At 47.9% G+C, this 17,022-nt stretch overlaps 1 protein-coding gene across 1 annotated transcript; it reads right to left on the bottom strand.

The window, feature by feature from the left end:
• Positions 1-329: 329 nt before the first annotated feature.
• LOC128832540 (probable 2-ketogluconate reductase) lies at positions 330-14,361 on the bottom strand. Its single transcript, XM_054020020.1, has 6 exons — positions 14,213-14,361; positions 11,319-11,703; positions 10,401-10,572; positions 4,176-4,354; positions 1,376-1,472; positions 330-708 (listed from the first exon to the last, which is right to left on the bottom strand). Exons 2-6 carry the CDS (start codon positions 11,698-11,700, stop codon positions 552-554), a joined length of 987 nt encoding a protein of 328 aa, XP_053875995.1. The 5' UTR covers positions 11,701-11,703; positions 14,213-14,361; the 3' UTR covers positions 330-551.
• Between the last annotated feature and the right edge of the window lie 2,661 nt (positions 14,362-17,022).

The raw sequence follows: 17,022 nt of genomic DNA, 5'->3' as shown, positions 1-17,022 counted from the left end.
TCCTAGTACATCTGGTGGCATCCCGGAGGTGGGGGGGTCCAACCCGTCACAATGCCCAAGAGCATTTCATGAAATCCTCAGGAACTATATTTACTTTTAATGATCATACCTAGTGTTGAATTTTACGTTGATATAATGAAAAATATAAAGCTCCACTTTTGGTCAATATTACCTCTGATTTTCTTATGTTATTCTGAAGACCATAAGGAGCAGCTAGTGTGCCCCTCTCCCCTGCATTAGGATGCAGTAAGTGTTAGGATAAGTATGCAGTGTGTATTTGGTGAAAGAGTAGATTGAAAACGTCAGAGACTTATCTGCAACTGCTCAGCTAAGAGCCTTTGAACAACTGACTTTATTAGTCAAATTATCACATGACTGGAGAGCAATTATACAAAATAGCCACTGGGGCGGCAGCATAAATGTGACAGCAGTGTAGGAACATGTTCACTTGTCATTATTAACCATTGATTGCACTGCAAAGTTACTGTATGATTCAGTAGAATAAAGTCCTTTCACAGACATGACACTGTGTATTTATGTTCTCTGACATGTCACTGAGGGATCACTTCACTAGGAATGGGGAGACCATTGAGAACAGCCTGTATATTTGTTACTGCTTCTTCTGTCATCATACGGGTGGCTTGGACTGTAGCAGTTCCAATGTGAGGAGTTATGATAATGTTCTTTAATTTTAATAATGGATGATCTCTGCAAGAAAAAGAAAGGACAGAATAATTAGAGGTGAATTTTACATTGCTACTGCCATGTTCACTCTAACAGAAAAGGGCCAAGCCCTAGGGCAGCAGTAACTCTGGCAAAGTCTTGCAAGTGTGGAAGGGGTACCATGATGCACGGAGGGTTGCACAGAGCAGCGGGGAGCAAAACTGCCCACCACTTCTCCTGCATGGGTCTTCATGTCAGTCAGCCTGCTACAGAGCTGCAATACATGAGAATAAGGGGCTAATTTGTCAGTTGCTTGCGCATAACAGCCTGAAGATTTGACCTCAAGCAGCTTACAGGAATTTGTAGATGACAGATATTGACATTGCAAGCATATTTTTGCTCTTTCTAATGTGCATGCACACAGACTTTAAAAATTTGGACATAAGCAACTGGCCCATGGCCCTTGAGAGAGTCAGGAACAGAACTAGGATTGGAACTCAGGAGTTCCTGGCGCCTAGTCTTGTACCCAGTAAACCAGAACACATCTCTCCCACAAAAATATGCAAACACCTATGTAAAATGTGATTTGGATTTGAAGATCGTGTTTAACATATTCCCAGAATTTTGAAGAGATGCTGAAGAATTTAAGAATGTTTTCCAGTATTAATTTGTAATGCAAACAATTTCTGATAAATAGAAAACAGTTTTCTACCTTGGCAGAGGTTCAGGGTATGTCACATCCAAAGCTGCAGCCTTAATAATCCCATTTTGGAGAGCTTCCACCAATGCATCATGATCAACTACTGCACCTGCAGTAAAATGATAGTGTCTTATTGGTACAGAGGAAAACTAATCTCCAGGTAAATTCAATATCTTTAACTGAGAGGAAAGGTCTCATAATGCAATTTAAAATACTATTGGATTTATATCTCATTATAAAAACAAGGCTGCCTTCTAGTAATGGTTAACCAAACAAAGCAAAGAATGAATTTTTTTTTATTAGCAAGACAGCATGGTCCAGTGGACAGAGCACTGGATTGGGATTTGGGAGACTTGGTTCTATTCCTGGTTATGCCACTGACCTACTCTGTGATCTTAGGTGAGTCACTTTACCTCTCTGCGCCTCTATATCTTCTTCACTACTTTACCTAGTTGTCTACTGAGACTGAAATCTCTTTGGGACAGGAACTGTCTCTTACAGATTTATATAGCTTTGAAGACCAGAAGGGACCACAGGAATCATCTGGTCTGACCTCCCACATAATACAGGCCATAGCACATCCCTGAATTAATTCCTGTTTGAAATAGAGTGGATCTTTTAGAAAAACATCCAATTGTGATTTAAAAATTGCCAGCACAACCCTTGGTAAGTTGTTCCATTGGTTAATTACCCTCATTGTTAAAATGTTTCACCTTATTTCCGAGTCTGAATTTGTCTAGCTTCACTTCCAGCCATTCCATTCTCTGCTAGTTTGAAGAGCTCATTATCACATTTTTTTCCCCTCATGTAGGTATTTATAGAGTGTAATCAAGCCACCTCTTAACCTTCTCTTTGTTAAGGTAAACAGTTTGAGCTACTTGAGTCTACCACTCTAAGGCATGTTTTCTAATCCTTTAATCATTCTCGTGGCTCTTCTCTGAAAACTCTCCAATTTATCAGCTTCCTTCTTGAATTGTGGATACTAGAACTGGACACAGTATTCCAGCAGCGGTTGCGTCAATACAGAGATAAAGTAACCTCTCTACTCCTCCTGGAGCTTCCCATTTATGTCTCTAGGACCACATTAGCCCTTTTGCCACAGAGTGGCACAGGGAGCTCATGTGCATGGCGCTAAGCCCATGTAAGAGAATCAGAGTTCTCCACACATGGGATCTGCCGTACTCTACATCTCCCCAATTGCCCCAACAAAAGGTGCTTAAGGCACCTTTCCCTGACCCAGTCTAAACTCTCCGGGTTTTCTTCTCTGCATCCCACAGTCCCTTTTCCCTGCGGCTCTTGCACAGAAGCTGTGAGAGCGAAGGGGTCACTCTCATGAATTTATGTGGTACCAAAAGGGCTCCAGCCTCAGTTAGGGAGCTACACGTTACTGTAATACAAATTATAATGACACAATTTAGTCCAGAAATTCTACTGTACTAGATAACACTCTCAGTGGGCAGTGGGCTGCCCTGGCGTTCAGTTCATCATGAAGATATTTGTACATTTTCCTTAGATGAAATAACCCTGAGTTAAAATCAGAGATGCTGGACACTCACTGAGCCCCCACAACTCCTGTTGAGAGTAGGGTTGCCAACCCTTCAGGATTGTCCTGGAGTCTTCAGGAATTAAAAATTAATCTTTAATAAAAGATTATGTCTTGTGTTGAAACCTTCAGGAATATGTCCAACCAAAATTGGCAACCCTAGTTGAGAGGCATAACAGCAAGGGTTGCCCCTTAAGGCCTGGAGGCCTGAGGCCAGCTAATACTGATTACTAAAAGAAATGCTGTAGCCCATCTGTGCAGCATTGACAGCCTTGATGGGGCCTGATGGCGGACAGCTGAGTCACTGGAACTGGCGGAGCGAAGGGACCAGGGCCCTCCACTTTTAAAACTGGGAGAGCCAGGACCCCCACTTTTTAACAAAAGAAACATAAGCACAGAATTTATGTCCCCCGCAGATTTTTTCCCTCCACAAAATAATAGATTCTGCTGGGGAGACGCTGCAATTACACTGTTTGCCCACCAGAGGCTCAGCCACAAGAAAGGGCTGCTGGCTCACCCCTGGAACAGCCAGCCATGGAGAGACAGGGGGCACTTTACAAAAGATTGAGCTCAGTCTTTTATAAAGGGCAGTAGGAAGCTGCAAAGAGAAGAAGTTCAGGAAAGTGGAGAGAGTGAGAAAGGTTGCTGCAGGGGAAAACTCTAACACTATGGAAGTTTGGAGGCTAGAAGCAAGGGAACTGGAAGCTCTTGTGAGGAAACCTGGATGGGGTTTGGGCCTAAAGGCCAGCGACAGAAGGCTGAGCTCTAGCTAGGAAGAGCTGGAAGGTGGGTTGTGAGAAGAAGAGCTCTGGCTGTTAGAAAAGACACCAAAGCTAAATATGGACTCTTGTATGGTGATGGACTGTATATGGGACCCTAAGGTTCCATACACACTATTTGTGTGATTAAACTGGCCCCAGGCAGGGGTGATGGTAACTCTGAGAGAAGCCTGTGTGCAGTCCTTCAGGGGACCTGAAGGGCAGGAAACAGAAGCAGGGTATTGCGGGTGGTGTCTGGCCATGAAGGAATGCTCAGGAGGCAGCCAACCCTGTGATAAGAGGTCAAGGGGAGCTGTGGATGTTCAGCACTAATCAGCATTTGGTCTAGAATTCATTATTTATTATTAGTTAAGTGCCAGCTATCCTGTATCCTGAACAAAACATGGAGGAAGTCACAGACCTGGGCTGAGAGAGCTTCTTGATGCAAATAGACAACATTCAACTCCACCTTAACTATAAAACCGCAACCAGTGCTTCCATAACACCCTACCTCTGCTGATGTTAATGAGAGTAGCAGTGGGTTTCATCAGCTCTAACTCCCGTTTCCCAATGAATTTGTGTGTCTGAGGTGTCAGGTTCACGACCAGTATCACAAAGTCAGATTGCTGGAGCAAGTCTTCCATCTTTTCACAGTAGCGAGCACCAACAGCCTGTTCCTCCTCTTCTTTTCTGAGGCAAAAAGACCAGAATTATCTTTTATTGGTAAAAAAGAAAACCACTTGCTGCTGCTGCTACTACTCCACCTCCATGGAGGATGGAAAGAGTGCATAGTTGCTACGAACCACTGCCTCTGCTGTTACAGAAATATAAAATAGGGAACAGTGGCATAAAAAGAACTGGGTGACTCCTACAATCTTATTTGGATTGGCCTTCAGTGAGGACTCTGGTGGGGAGTGGGAGTGAGAGAGGTGAATACATTAATCCTAGGGGCGTTGAGGGAGGAATGAAAAGAAATGACATTTCATTGAGAGCACTACTAAGCATGTTACTATATTGATTATACTTATTTCCGAGTAGAATTTCAGTGAAAAAACAGGAATAGAAGCAGATCAGTGACCCTTTCTGTGTTTGCTAGTGGAAAATATGCTTTGTACATGAACATGTTCTCATGAGGACTTATGTGGCCTCTTAAGGGAGAGTGTATAATGCCATGTGAGAGGATAGCAGATGAGCCATTTCTTGAAACGATTAGAACTGTTCAGTGGTGCTATAAGAACTTACCATGTTAAAGTGTGCTCAAAACTCAATTAAGTGACACACAAATAAACATACTTTTAATTTATATATTTTAACATCAAGAATTATTTGAACTATGCTGTGACCATCAATCATTTTCTCTCTCATTACCCAGCTATAAGGCAAAAAAACAGAGCTCCTTACTCAGTTTATACATGGGCCTTGTTAATGGGAATTTTGCCTGTGTAAGTACACGCTGAGTAAGGAGTTCAGGATTTGGCACACAGATTGGAAATAGCTGCAGGGTACACAATATACAAGTGATATGCAATATATACTGGCTAGCATGTGTATGTGACACTGCCTTCTCTGAATGGAAAGTCAGAACTTCTCAAATAGACGGGATTATCACCCTCTACGTCTACTTGAACCTGCTTTAGTGCAGGGGGCTGGAGTAGAATACTGGATGATCCCTTGAGGTCCCTTCAAGCCCTATGTTTCTATGATTCTAGTGGCTGATTAGAAGGTTTAAACTCTACAGCTTGTGAAGATCCTCGTTTAGCTGAAATGGGAGTGCTGTGTTCATGGAGCTGAAACTCTTCAGTTCTTTCTGATGCTGCCTGTGTGCAGTTCAACCATGAGGTCTTTTTATGGTCTAGGATTCATTACAGGTGGTAAAACAGACACTGAACGAAGACAATTTGAGAGGTCACTGCAGACAAGAACATTAGCCTCTGGAGTTGAAGACTGCTATAGCTTAAAGAATGTCAGTGTTACCTTTTATATCATATTTTCTGGTTCTGACATGCATTTTGCTCATTTCTGCTGCTGCAACATGGGAGTAACAATGAAAGTTTATTTATCCATAAAAACAGCAAGGAAGTTTGCAAGTTTTCTTTTCTTTTAACAAAATTGGGGCAACCCCCACCAGAATGGGCAGGGGTGGAAGTGAGGGGAACCCACTTTGTCAAGGAACTATGTATTGCTGACCCTTTCTCTCCTGATATAGATATTTAAATAGTGCTTAAAAATCATGTTGAATATATGATACTAACCTGTTCCATTGTTCTTGGCCAAAATTTTCAAACTTGGCTGCCAAAAGTTAGGCACTTAAATTCATATTTAAGCATGTAAATAAATAAGTGACCTGTCACGGAGTATTGGGGAACTCAGGGCCCTGCACCCCCGGCTTCCTGCGATTCACCATGACTCTCAGCCAGCCAGTAAAGCAGAAGGTTTATTTGGATGACAGGAATACAGTCCAAGACAGGTCTTGCAGGCACAGACAACAGGGCCCCCCCTCAGTTAGGTCCAGCTTGGGGTCCCAGGGCATCCCAGCCCACCCCCCTTTGGGGGGTCAGAGCCATCTCTGCCTCCCAGCCATCTCTCCAGCCCGCTTCCAGCACTCTCCCTTCCGCGACCCCTCCCACCGCCTTTGTTCAGTTTCCCGGGCCAAGGTGTCACCTGGCCTCCAACCCCTTCCTGGGTTCTCATGTTACACGCTCAGGTATTCGCCTTCGGGCAGACTCCCAAACCCATCCCCCAATGCAGACTATCCTAGCCACACTCCCCTGTCAGCATTCACAGACCACAGTAAGAACAGGCCCAGTTCGTCACATCTCCCCCCTTCGAGACCGAACTGAGCAGGGTCACTTTAGCCAGTGACCCGGGGAAGTTCGAACCTACCCCGGTTCCCATGGATGCCCCCGCATCCCTCCCATTCCTTGGTGAGAATTACACCAGGCCTCTCCAGTTTCACGCCCCCCCTTAGGTCGGGGGTGCTTGATGGCCCTTGCAGTTCGCATGTGGGAAGGTTTATGCGGCCTGTGCCCTTTTCCCACCCCCATACCTCTGGGGTTCCAACTGGGCTGTGGTCTTCTCCCAGCACTCCAGTCTGGAGGTCTGTGCTTTGGGCTCTCTTGGTTTAGAGCCGCCCTTTTAACTTTGGCCACCCTCCGGGAAGGATCCTTTATGCTGGGCAAGGGTCCTAAAGCTGTTTTCCCCTTGTCCCAGGCCTTCCTCCCCCTCTGACAGGAGTCACAGGATCCGCAGTACTGTCGGACAGTAACAAAGACCCCAGGCCAGTAAAAGCTCCGTAGCAGCCTCTGCTGGGTACGCCAGGTTCCCTGGTGCCCTGAGAGAGGAATGTCATGGGCCCGGCACAGCAGCTGGCGGCGATACTTCTGGGGTACCACCAGCTGCCTCCTGATCCCCCCTGACTCCATTTTCCCTGGGGGAGCCCATTCTCGGTACAGGAACCCCTTCTCCCACAGGAACCTTTTCCGGCCACCTCGTCCCATGGTCTGTACCGCATTGAGGTCGGCCAGGTCCCTTATCTTCCGCAAGGAGGGATCTCTCTGTAACTCGGCCTGGAACTCAGCAGCTGGGACAGGGATGGCCACCTGCTCTTTCTTGCCCGCTGGGTCTGAAGCTGCAGCCTCCCTGAGCTGTGTCCCTGGGCGTTCCCTCCCCACCAGGTTAGGGTCCTGCGCCTCAGGCAAGGCACCCCCCCCAAGGCCAGGGCGCAGTGCCCCTCGCCGGCTCTGACTGCGGGTCACAACCAGTGCCCTTTGGGGGTTGCTTGGCCAGTTCTCCAGGTCCCCCCCCATCAATACCTCAGTGGGCAAATACGGGTGTACCCCCACATCCTTGGGGCCCTCCTTGGCCCCCCACTTCAGGTGTACCCTTGCCACGGGCACTTTGACTGGTGTTCCGCCCACCCCCGTCAGGGTCAGATAGGTGTTGGGCACCACCTGATCTGGGGCCACCACCTCGGGCCGGGCCAGCGTCACCTCTGCGCCCGTATCCCAGTATCCATTGACCTTCCTCCCATCCACCTCCAGGGGAACAAGGTACTCTCTCCGGAGGGACAGCCCCGCGCCCACCGTATAAACCAAAAACCCTGAGTCTGGAGCATCCAGCCCCCTAGAGGAGCTGGCCTGGAGCTCTCCTCCCTCCTTAGCAGGTGGTACTCTGCCAGCCCCCCTTCCCTTGGAATGCTGCCTCTCGCCGGGCTGGGTCTCTACCCAGTCAACCCTCTGTGGGTTCGGTCTGCTCAGTCTGTCCCTGAGCCTGGGCCACTGGGCCCGTATGTGGCCTTTTTGGCCACAGAGGTAGCAGCCCATGTCCCATGGGTCCCCCCGAGTGGGTCGGATGGTCCTGACGCCGGATGTTCCCCTTTGATGGGGTTTTTCTGTATTTTCCCATGGGGAGGTCCCATGGTGACTCTCTCTCTGCGTTGTGGTGGGACTGTTCCTTTGGGACTCCTCCCTGTTATCTCCTGACCGGCTCTTTACAAACTCATCGGCCAGCCGGCCTGCATGTCGCGGGTTCTCTGGCTTTCTGTCCACCAACCACAGCCTCAGGTCGGATGGGCACCGCTCATACAGTTGCTCCAGTACCAGAAGTTTGACCAGGTCCTCCTTCGTCTGGGCCCCATCAGCCCACTTGCTGGCGTATCCTTCCATGCGGACGGCTAGTTGCAGATATGAGATCTCAGGGGTTTTATCCTGACTCCGGAACCTTTCCCGGTACATCTCAGGAGTCAGCCCAAACTCACGTAGCAGGGCCTTTTTGAATAGTTCTTAGTCCCCTTTCTCTGCCTCTTCTAGTTGGCGGTACAATGCCACGGCTTTGGGGTCCAGTAAGGGGGTAAGGACCCGGAGTCTGTCCGCGGGATCAACCCGGTGCAGCTCGCAGGCCGTCTCAAAGGCCTCCAGGAAGTCATCCATGTCCTCCCCTTCCTTGCGTGGGGCCAGGATGCACTTATCAAAGCTCCGTGCAGTCCTGGGTCCCCCCTCACTCACCGCAGCCGGGGGTTCGCTGCCCTTCAATCTCGCCAGTTCCAGTTCATGCTGACGCTGTCTCTCTTCATGCTGTCTCTGTCTCTCTTTCTCCTCCCGTTCATGCTGATGCTGTCTCTCTTCATGCTGTCTCTGTCTCTCTTTCTCCTCCCGTTCATGCTGACGCTGTCTCTGTTGTTCACGATCCTCCAGCTCTCTCAGTTTTAGCTCTTTCTCCCATTCCAGCCAATTCCGCTCCACGGATGCCGAACGTCGCTGGGAGGATCCTCTGCTGGCCGGCGAGCTTCGCCGGGAGGATCCCCTGCTGGCTGGGGGGGTCACGGCGCCTTCGGTATTTGCTGGGCTCCTCCCCACCCTTCCCCTAGGCATAGGAAGGAGGGGTCTTGGGAAGCCCTCAGCAGCCAGCTGACCACTCCCAGCTGGGACAGACTCTGGTGCCTGCGCTGCATTTGCCAGGCTGCTTCCCTGAGACACAGGGAGCAGTTCATTCGCGCGATCTTCCACCTCCAGCCGGGCAATGAGCTGTTCTTTGGTGAGCCTCCCAATGCGCAGCCCTCTCTGCTTGCACAGCTCCACCAGGTCGCTCTTAAGCCGCTTGGCATACATCTTCCTGCTGGCCACTCACCGGCCTCTGTGCTCACAGCTCCCTACAGTTCCCAGGGAGACCCCTAGTGTGCCAGCCCTTCTCGAGGTCACCACCTCTCTGCCAGGGTCGAGCTGCAGACTCCTCCGCCCCTGGGACCACTCGCTGCGATCCCCCCGGGGGACCCTGTTACTGCAAAAGTCCTTCTCGCTGGTCACACACTCCCAGGGGTAATAACCGTCTCTCTCTCACTCTTCAGCACGCCTGGTCCCCGTCAATCCCCCTTCGTTTTACTGCTCCCCAGTCACTTACTGCAGGAAGCGCCGTCCACGGGGTGCAGTAGATCCCGCCGCTGCCACCAGTTGTCACGGAGTATTGGGGAACTCAGGGCCCTGCACCCCCGGCTTCCTGCGATTCACCATGACTCTCAGCCAGCCAGTAAAGCAGAAGGTTTATTTGGATGACAGGAATACAGTCCAAGACAGGTCTTGCAGGCACAGACAACAGGGCCCCCCCTCAGTTAGGTCCAGCTTGGGGTCCCAGGGCATCCCAGCCCACCCCCCTTTGGGGGGTCAGAGCCATCTCTGCCTCCCAGCCATCTCTCCAGCCCGCTTCCAGCACTCTCCCTTCCGTGACCCCTCCCACCGCCTTTGTTCAGTTTCCCGGGCCAAGGTGTCACCTGGCCTCCAACCCCTTCCTGGGTTCTCATGTTACACGCTCAGGTATTCGCCTTCGGGCAGACTCCCAAACCCATCCCCCAATGCAGACTATCCTAGCCACACTCCCCTGTCAGCATTCACAGACCACAGTAAGAACAGGCCCAGTTCGTCACATGACCTGATTTTCAAAAGTGCTGACTACTCACAGCTCCTTCTGAAATCAACTGGAACTGTGGTTGCTCAGGACATTTGAAAATCAGAGCGCTCATTTAAGTATCTAAATATGGATTTAGGCACCTAACTTGTGGCAGCCAAATTTGAAAATTCGGACCCCTGACAATGAAGGGAATTCTCACTGGAATGAGGCAAGGAGGATTTGGCATAAACTGGGAAAGAGGTTCTTTGGGGAGGTTTTGTAACAAAAAGATCTATGTATAACTTTTAAAAGAATCAAAAATATAATCTGCTCTAGTTCGCATCACATGCACTTTCACCTCTGGTTCCTGTTGTGGTACAGAATTTTCATTTCAAAAGCTTTGACCCTCTTGGCCACCTTATACCCAATGCTGCCCATGCCGATGATACCGAGAGTAGCCCCAGTGACTTCATCTCCCAGCCAGTCAGCAGCAAAACACTCAGTCTGTGGAGAAACTGCAATCTGACAACCTAAGAATAAAAAATGCTGAGTGAGAAATGGATTCTTGGTGAATGAATTCTTCCCTGTTTGTAATATCCTCCACTAGGGCACAGTTTGCTGCTTCAGCTATGCACTGTGCCGAAAGAAGTTGCCCCTTAGAGCACAAGCTAACAAAGGCAACACAGTTAGCATCATCAGCGATTCTAACATTATTCTGGGAACAGGGTTTATTAATTTGAGTTATTTGCTGTAGCAAAGCAAAGTTATTCAGTGGATTTCATAGCAAATCATCTTCTCTGGTGATGGAGACCTAAGGCCTGATGTCCACTGCCTTGCACCCTTGTGTAGCCTTTTACATTGATGCAAAGAGGGTATTAATGAGTGAAGAATTTTAATTTGCTTGCACTTTGCATAGTTGTAAATAACTACATAAGGTGCAGGCAGTGGAGAATTAGAGTGCAAATTCTAGTCCAAACAGTAAGCCTTGTACTGTACATAAATCAAATCATAGGCAGTTTTAAGCACCTAATTTAGACAGACGCCTTAATTCTGTTGCCATTGCCTTCAGTAGAAGCTGGATAGGACTCAGAATATCAAAAACAATATAGAAAAAGCAGGACCACTTGAAAAATTGAATCTTTGCAGCTTTCCTTCCTGTAAAGATTCTTAAACATTATTTCAACCAGATAATCTGTGGCAGAATAAAAATAAAATATGCCAGAAATGTAGCTGACATGATTTATGGAAATAGCAGCAAAGGAATTTAAAAAGTTACCTTCCACTAGCCTTCTGGCAGATGCTAGCATCAAGGCCATCCCAAGGTCTGCTGTAGAGTCAGAAACAGCATGTGGAGTATTGGTCACTTTAACTCCAAAGCTCGAAATCAATTTTAAGTCCAAGTGATTCACTCCTACCCCAGAGTTTGCAATCACCTTTAAGTGAGGTAGGCTCTGGAGGAGCTCCCGGTCAACAACTGGTCTGTTTTCATATATGAAAACAGATTTGATCTTTTCACTCAATCTTTCTTTGTTTTTAAGAAATTCGTTCATGGTGATAAGGTGAAAGTGTTTCTTCAAGAGCTCCACATGGCCTTCCAGCACACCACATACACCTCCTATTTCAAGGATCAAAAGACCAGGCTGCTCTTGCTTTGCCATGACCTGCGAAAAGGATTAAGAGAAATACGCCCTTGAATATAAGAAAAGAATATTTTTGTAAAAATACCATTCAGTAGGTGTACCTATCCCGCACCGGTCCAGCAGGGGTTACCCACAAGCTGGGGGCTGGGGAAGCCACACCCCTTCACCTCTGCTGGGCATGCTCTAACTAGAACCAAAGTATAAAAGGGAGTAGTTCAGCTGAGTCTTGTCTGGCCACCGATGAGAGCAGATGTATGTTGAAGGCTCCAGCTGGGAGGCTGCCAGAGCTCTAGGACACAGAAGCCAGTTGGGTTGAGACTCCAACACACCCGCCGCTGAAGCAGCGGAGAGACAGCAGAAGCCATGAGGCTATTAAGTGACCCAGCGAACAGAACTGTATTAATGAGTGACCAAGACTGATAATAGAAGTGCCGGTTCCCTAGGGCTGTGGATCAGGACCCAGTGGAGAAGGGTGGGCCCGGGTCCCCCTACCCTGCCATCGGGGACAGCCAATGCCCAGAGGGGTGAACTTTGCCACAGAAAGACAGCCTTACTGATTCTGGCCATTGGGCAATACTGCCCTGAGCTTTAGGGCCACAACATACACCCAGGCCACTTGGGCTGTCAAATATCCACTTGGATAACCCCCTGCAATCCGACACCCTGTGATGGGGTGTACCTACCCCGTGACAGTAGGGATAATTTAAACCCTCATTTGTAAATCTGTACTTAGTGTAGCTACATACTTCCCTTAACTACACAATGTAAATCCAGAGTTACTAACTTCAAGTCAGTGGAGTTACTCTGGGTTTACACTGGCATGAGGGCCTGATCCAGCCATCAGTGAACTCAATGGGAATCATTCCAGTGACTTCAATGAGTACAGGATTAGGCCATGACAGAGCAGACCCCATCAGGCCTAGTATCTGTAGGGGTGCTAAGAGGTATAACTCTGAATTGTCCCTCACTTCCAGAGTCATCACTCATTTTAGTCCCAAAGTTACTTCCATTCCACACAATTTGGCAGCCCCTCACTTTTATTTTTGAAAATTATTTATCTCAGTAATAAAGGATCAGGAAGACAGATTATTTTAAAAAGTCATTTTAAGTTGTCTGTGTGTCCCTCATTTCAGGTCTCTATCACACATTACATCTAGATTTGGATCCTAGCAGATTGAGAAGTATGCTAAAAAGAATCAGACCCTGTAATCCTCACCAGGATTCTGACCAGTCCATGCCAGAAGCCCAAGGGGTAAGGGGACATTCCTTGTGCATTTCCCCTCTTGCACATCCATGCAGGGATTATCCAGAATCCAGGCATGTAACAAGCTAGCTGCCCGAGTATGTACCTGTGGGCCCAGGAGTACGTACCCATGGTCCCATTCTGATGCCTGTGCTGCTGCAGCTACACTACTATTTTAGTGAGCTAGCTTGAGACAGGGACAGGGAGCAGGGGGGGTTAGATGGGCCTGGGGTTCTGGGGGGGCTGTCAGGAGGGCAGAGGTGTGGAGAGGGGTTGGGACAGTCAGGGACAGGGAGCAGGGGGGGTTAGATGGGTCTGGGGTTCTGGGGGTTCTGTCAGGGGGCAGGGGTGTGGAGAGGGGTTGGGACAGTCAGGGACAGGGAGCAGGGGTTAGATGGATCTGGGGTTCTGGGGGGGCTGTCAGGGGAGCAAGGGTGTGGAGAGGGGTTGAGGCAGGCAGATAGCAGAGGGGTTTGGATGGGTCAGGAGTTCTGGGGGTTCTGTCAGGGGGTGGGGAGCAGTTGGATAGGGCATGGGAGTCCCCGGGGGTCTGTCTGGGGGCGGGGGTGTGAATATGGGGTGGGGGTGTGGATAAGAGTTGGGGCAGTCAGGGGACAGGTAGGGTCGTAGGGGGTTCTCAGGAGGCGGCAGTCAGGGGGCAAGAAGCAGGGCAGCTTAGATAGGGGGTGGGATCCTAGGGGGCAGTTAGTGGCAGGGGTCCCAGGAGGGGACAGTCAGGGGACAAGGAGCGGGGATGGGGTTGGGAGTTCTGAGGGGGGCAATCGGGGTGGGAAGTGGGAGGGTGTGGATGGGCGTGGGGTGGGGCGGGGCTAGAGCGGGGCTGCTCCCCCTCAATGTCCTCTTTTTTGCTTGTGGAAATATGGTAACCCTATACATGTGCTGCAATTGCACCTCCTGATTGCAGTGTAGACATACTCATGATTTTATCACGAGACTTGCAATAATTGGTATTTTTCTTAAAGCCCCAGCTCCTCAAATCACTTGATTATGTGAAAAATTAAAGTAAGTTTCTAGCCCTCACAGCTACAGAGAAAAGTTTGAAAACATGACTGCTAACAGCTGGAGCACCACAATGCAAATCAAAATAATCAAAAATGTATTTTTTTAAATGTCATTGTTTTTAAAATAATCTTTTGTATTCAGTGAAGTAAACCTGCAGAATTTCTACAGGCTCTCCTTTCTGCTGAAGTAAGTAAAGTTATCCAGAACAAATCTCTTTCACCGACATTCTTTAAACGAAAACTGATTATATTACTAATAAATTACCTGGTAGTTTCTATTGCTTTCTTCGTGACACTGATCTTAATGTAATTGTGTTTTACCACTTCTGGCAGTGGCAATAGCTTAAACACAAAATCCCGTTATACAGCTACTTCCAGATCTCTGCAGCACACACACGGACACACAATCATATGATGTAATCCTTAATACAAAGTCCCACAGCTGTCCTTACTCTGCCTGACTCCAACCCCACATAGCTAATGCATTATAGTATATATTCTTCCTGGGTAAATTTCAGTTGGCAGCAGCTGAGTACACTCACATGACTGTGAGCACTGCCAGCCATCTCTGCCAGGTCCACCCTCTATCAGAGTCTCTGGACACTTCAGCAGGAACTGACACATAGAGTGACAGTATCTGCCAGTCTCTACCTCATTGTCTTTGGCTTTCTGTGCAGCCTTCCTAAATGATGTCATCTTCCTCCTCCCTGCTTCTGAAACTGAATTCTATGGGGAGAAGAATAGCAGAAGATGTTGTTAGAATGTTTTTAGTTCTCTGTGAGCGGCTACACACATTCTTGTGGCAATGGAATCTGATTCAGAATCCATCTGCTATTTTAGAACTGTGCTCCAAAATCTACGTTTTTTAAAAATATGCTTCTAGCTCTAATGGTTGCAAAGATAACCTTCTATGAACCTAATGTAAACTAATGTAGTGATATCTGTGTGAGTGTGCAGAGAGACAAAATGAAATAATAGCTCTAAGACAGATGTGGACTGTCCTAGGTATAGCAATGATTGTGTTAACTCTGAAACCTAGTGATGTCAATTTATATGTCAACATTGCTAATAATTTAATTGCTGATTATTTTAATAAAAATATCTACCCAGGGTGTTTATCTATCCTTTGTGTAATCACAGATATTGGAGCATCAGGCAGTGAGGTAGCTTGTTACAGCTAACATGAGAAACTAGGTGTTTAAACCCCCTCCATTCCTGAAGTTCAAGTCACCTTAATGTCTGCTGCTAAAACAGAAAATTTTGGAGTAGCATAACATAAATTGAATTTACTATTAAAATATATAATACACACAATAGTAGACTGGTTGTATTATTCATTGCCATTAACATTTTCACATTCCATTCAGTAAAATCCTCACTGTTTTAATTTACTTAGCGCTCATGCAGAATTTAGGACTAGAATGAAGCAGAAACCAGTGGGTTTTGCAGCAGAATTTATGTTGTTTGCTGACAAGTACACTTTGATGATGTCCAAGAAAGTGGAACAACTCTGTCAGGAGCTGGGCATGAGGGAGTTCTGTGGAAGGATTTGTTCTGGGTATGTGGGCTTCTTGATTGCTGTTGCGATGAGCACTGGGAGACAAGGGAGGAGACTGATATTCATCTGCAATCCAGCTGGTTGAAATCTGTACGTGCCCCACGATTTTCACATAGGGTTTTATAACTTTTTGTAGATGAGGGCATCAGCTACTAAGAAGTTTATCCTGGGGCTCATGGTTTTCAATGCAAGGTCAATGACCAATAAAGTCATCCATGATTTAATTATGGATAAGGCCCTCTTTTTTGCTTGTTATTAAAAAAACCAGCAAGATAATTCAGATTGTTCTCTACTGGTGTAGCTTTCTCTGGTTCAGGACGTGATTCAATATGAGACTAGAACGGGAGGAAAGGGAGAGTGGGTGTGCTCTTTGCATCCTACTGTGTCCAATTTTAAGGCTGGATTTGACTGGTTGTGTTCAGCCTTCATTAATTTGGGAATTTTGGTAATGTAAAGACTGTCCTACTAATCCACAGGATTCCTGACCATACTCGTTGATATAATGCCTGTACTGGTTTTGGATTCACCCAGTCTTCTGCTTATTGCACCATGATGATGATGACTATTTCGTTATTTTTGGCTCTTATAGTAACCATGATAGTATCTCATATAGCTTCTAGTCTGAGTTATGTGAAAGCACATAATTTGAGAATCGACATAGGAAGTGTGGTAATTACATTCTTGTCATGGTTAGAGTACCGTCAAACTAGTGTCCTTGACCAATGACTCATGTCTTGTCCTTGACCAAAACCGCCTGCTAAGAGCAGTTTTTGATGTCCCTAAACTTGGCTGTGGCAGAGACTTGGTGAGTGATTTTTCTAGTACATCATCACATCTGCAAAAGGCTGGCTCAGCGGAACAGTTCTGTGGGAGGGTAAGCTTGGCACATCCGGACGGACCCCACGTGGCAATGACCCCTCATTGCTGTGAATTTTCTACCCATTAAGGCTTGACCGCAGCAGGATAGGTTGGCTGCTATATCGAAGCGGGAGCCAGCCTCGCAGGAAGTGAGGACGTGCACGGTGCCCTGCTCTCAAGCCAGGGGCCCAGCTGAGCCAGGAGCCTGTCTCCAGCTGCGGCCAGCAGCAGCTGCTTCAGAGAAAGGTGCAGGGCACCCCGAAGTGGGCATGACACTAATGGCATCGCCTGGCCCTGGAGACGCCTTGTCCGGAGGCTAGTGGCAGCCAGCATTGGCTCCTGCCCTGAAGTGTGAGGCTTGATGTCCCTGGCACGCATCAGTCACCCTGGCACCGCTCCCCAGGGCTGGGCCCCTCCCTGCCTGGCATAGCAATCTCCAGCACCAAGGCAAACGGCGGGGCTTTTGACACCTCCTTGCCTCCCCTTTGTGGGGGCTGGTAATATATCAGTGTTTCCCACACACCCTTTTTGGGGTGAATTGGTACAGCCTATTACCCTCTGCCGTTTCAGGGAGTTGGTATGCGCCAGCTCTCCTTTTCCCCTTTGAAGGGAAGCCCACAAGCAAAATGGCGAGACTACCGCTTCCTGTCATGGCGGTG

Source organism: Malaclemys terrapin, chromosome 2 (assembly GCF_027887155.1).
Source record: "Malaclemys terrapin pileata isolate rMalTer1 chromosome 2, rMalTer1.hap1, whole genome shotgun sequence".
NCBI classification, from domain to species: Eukaryota; Metazoa; Chordata; order Testudines; family Emydidae; genus Malaclemys; species Malaclemys terrapin.
Note: the sequence above shows the minus strand (reverse complement) of the source record. Positions and strands in the feature narration are given on the sequence as shown.

What these genes read in the sequence shown, in the direction of transcription:
- LOC128832540 (XM_054020020.1), bottom strand. Translation starts at nt 11,700, where the DNA reads ATGGCAAAGCAAGAGCAGCCTGGTCTTTTGATCCTTGAAATAGGAGGT. An exon ending in TACCACAACAGGAACCAGAG is followed by an intron (nt 4,355 to 10,400) that starts GTGAAAGTGCAT and finishes TTTTTGCCTCAG; the next exon opens with AAAAGAAGAGGAGGAACAGG. An exon ending in TACCCTGAACCTCTGCCAAG is followed by an intron (nt 709 to 1,375) that starts GTAGAAAACTGT and finishes TTTTTCTTGCAG; the next exon opens with AGATCATCCATTATTAAAAT.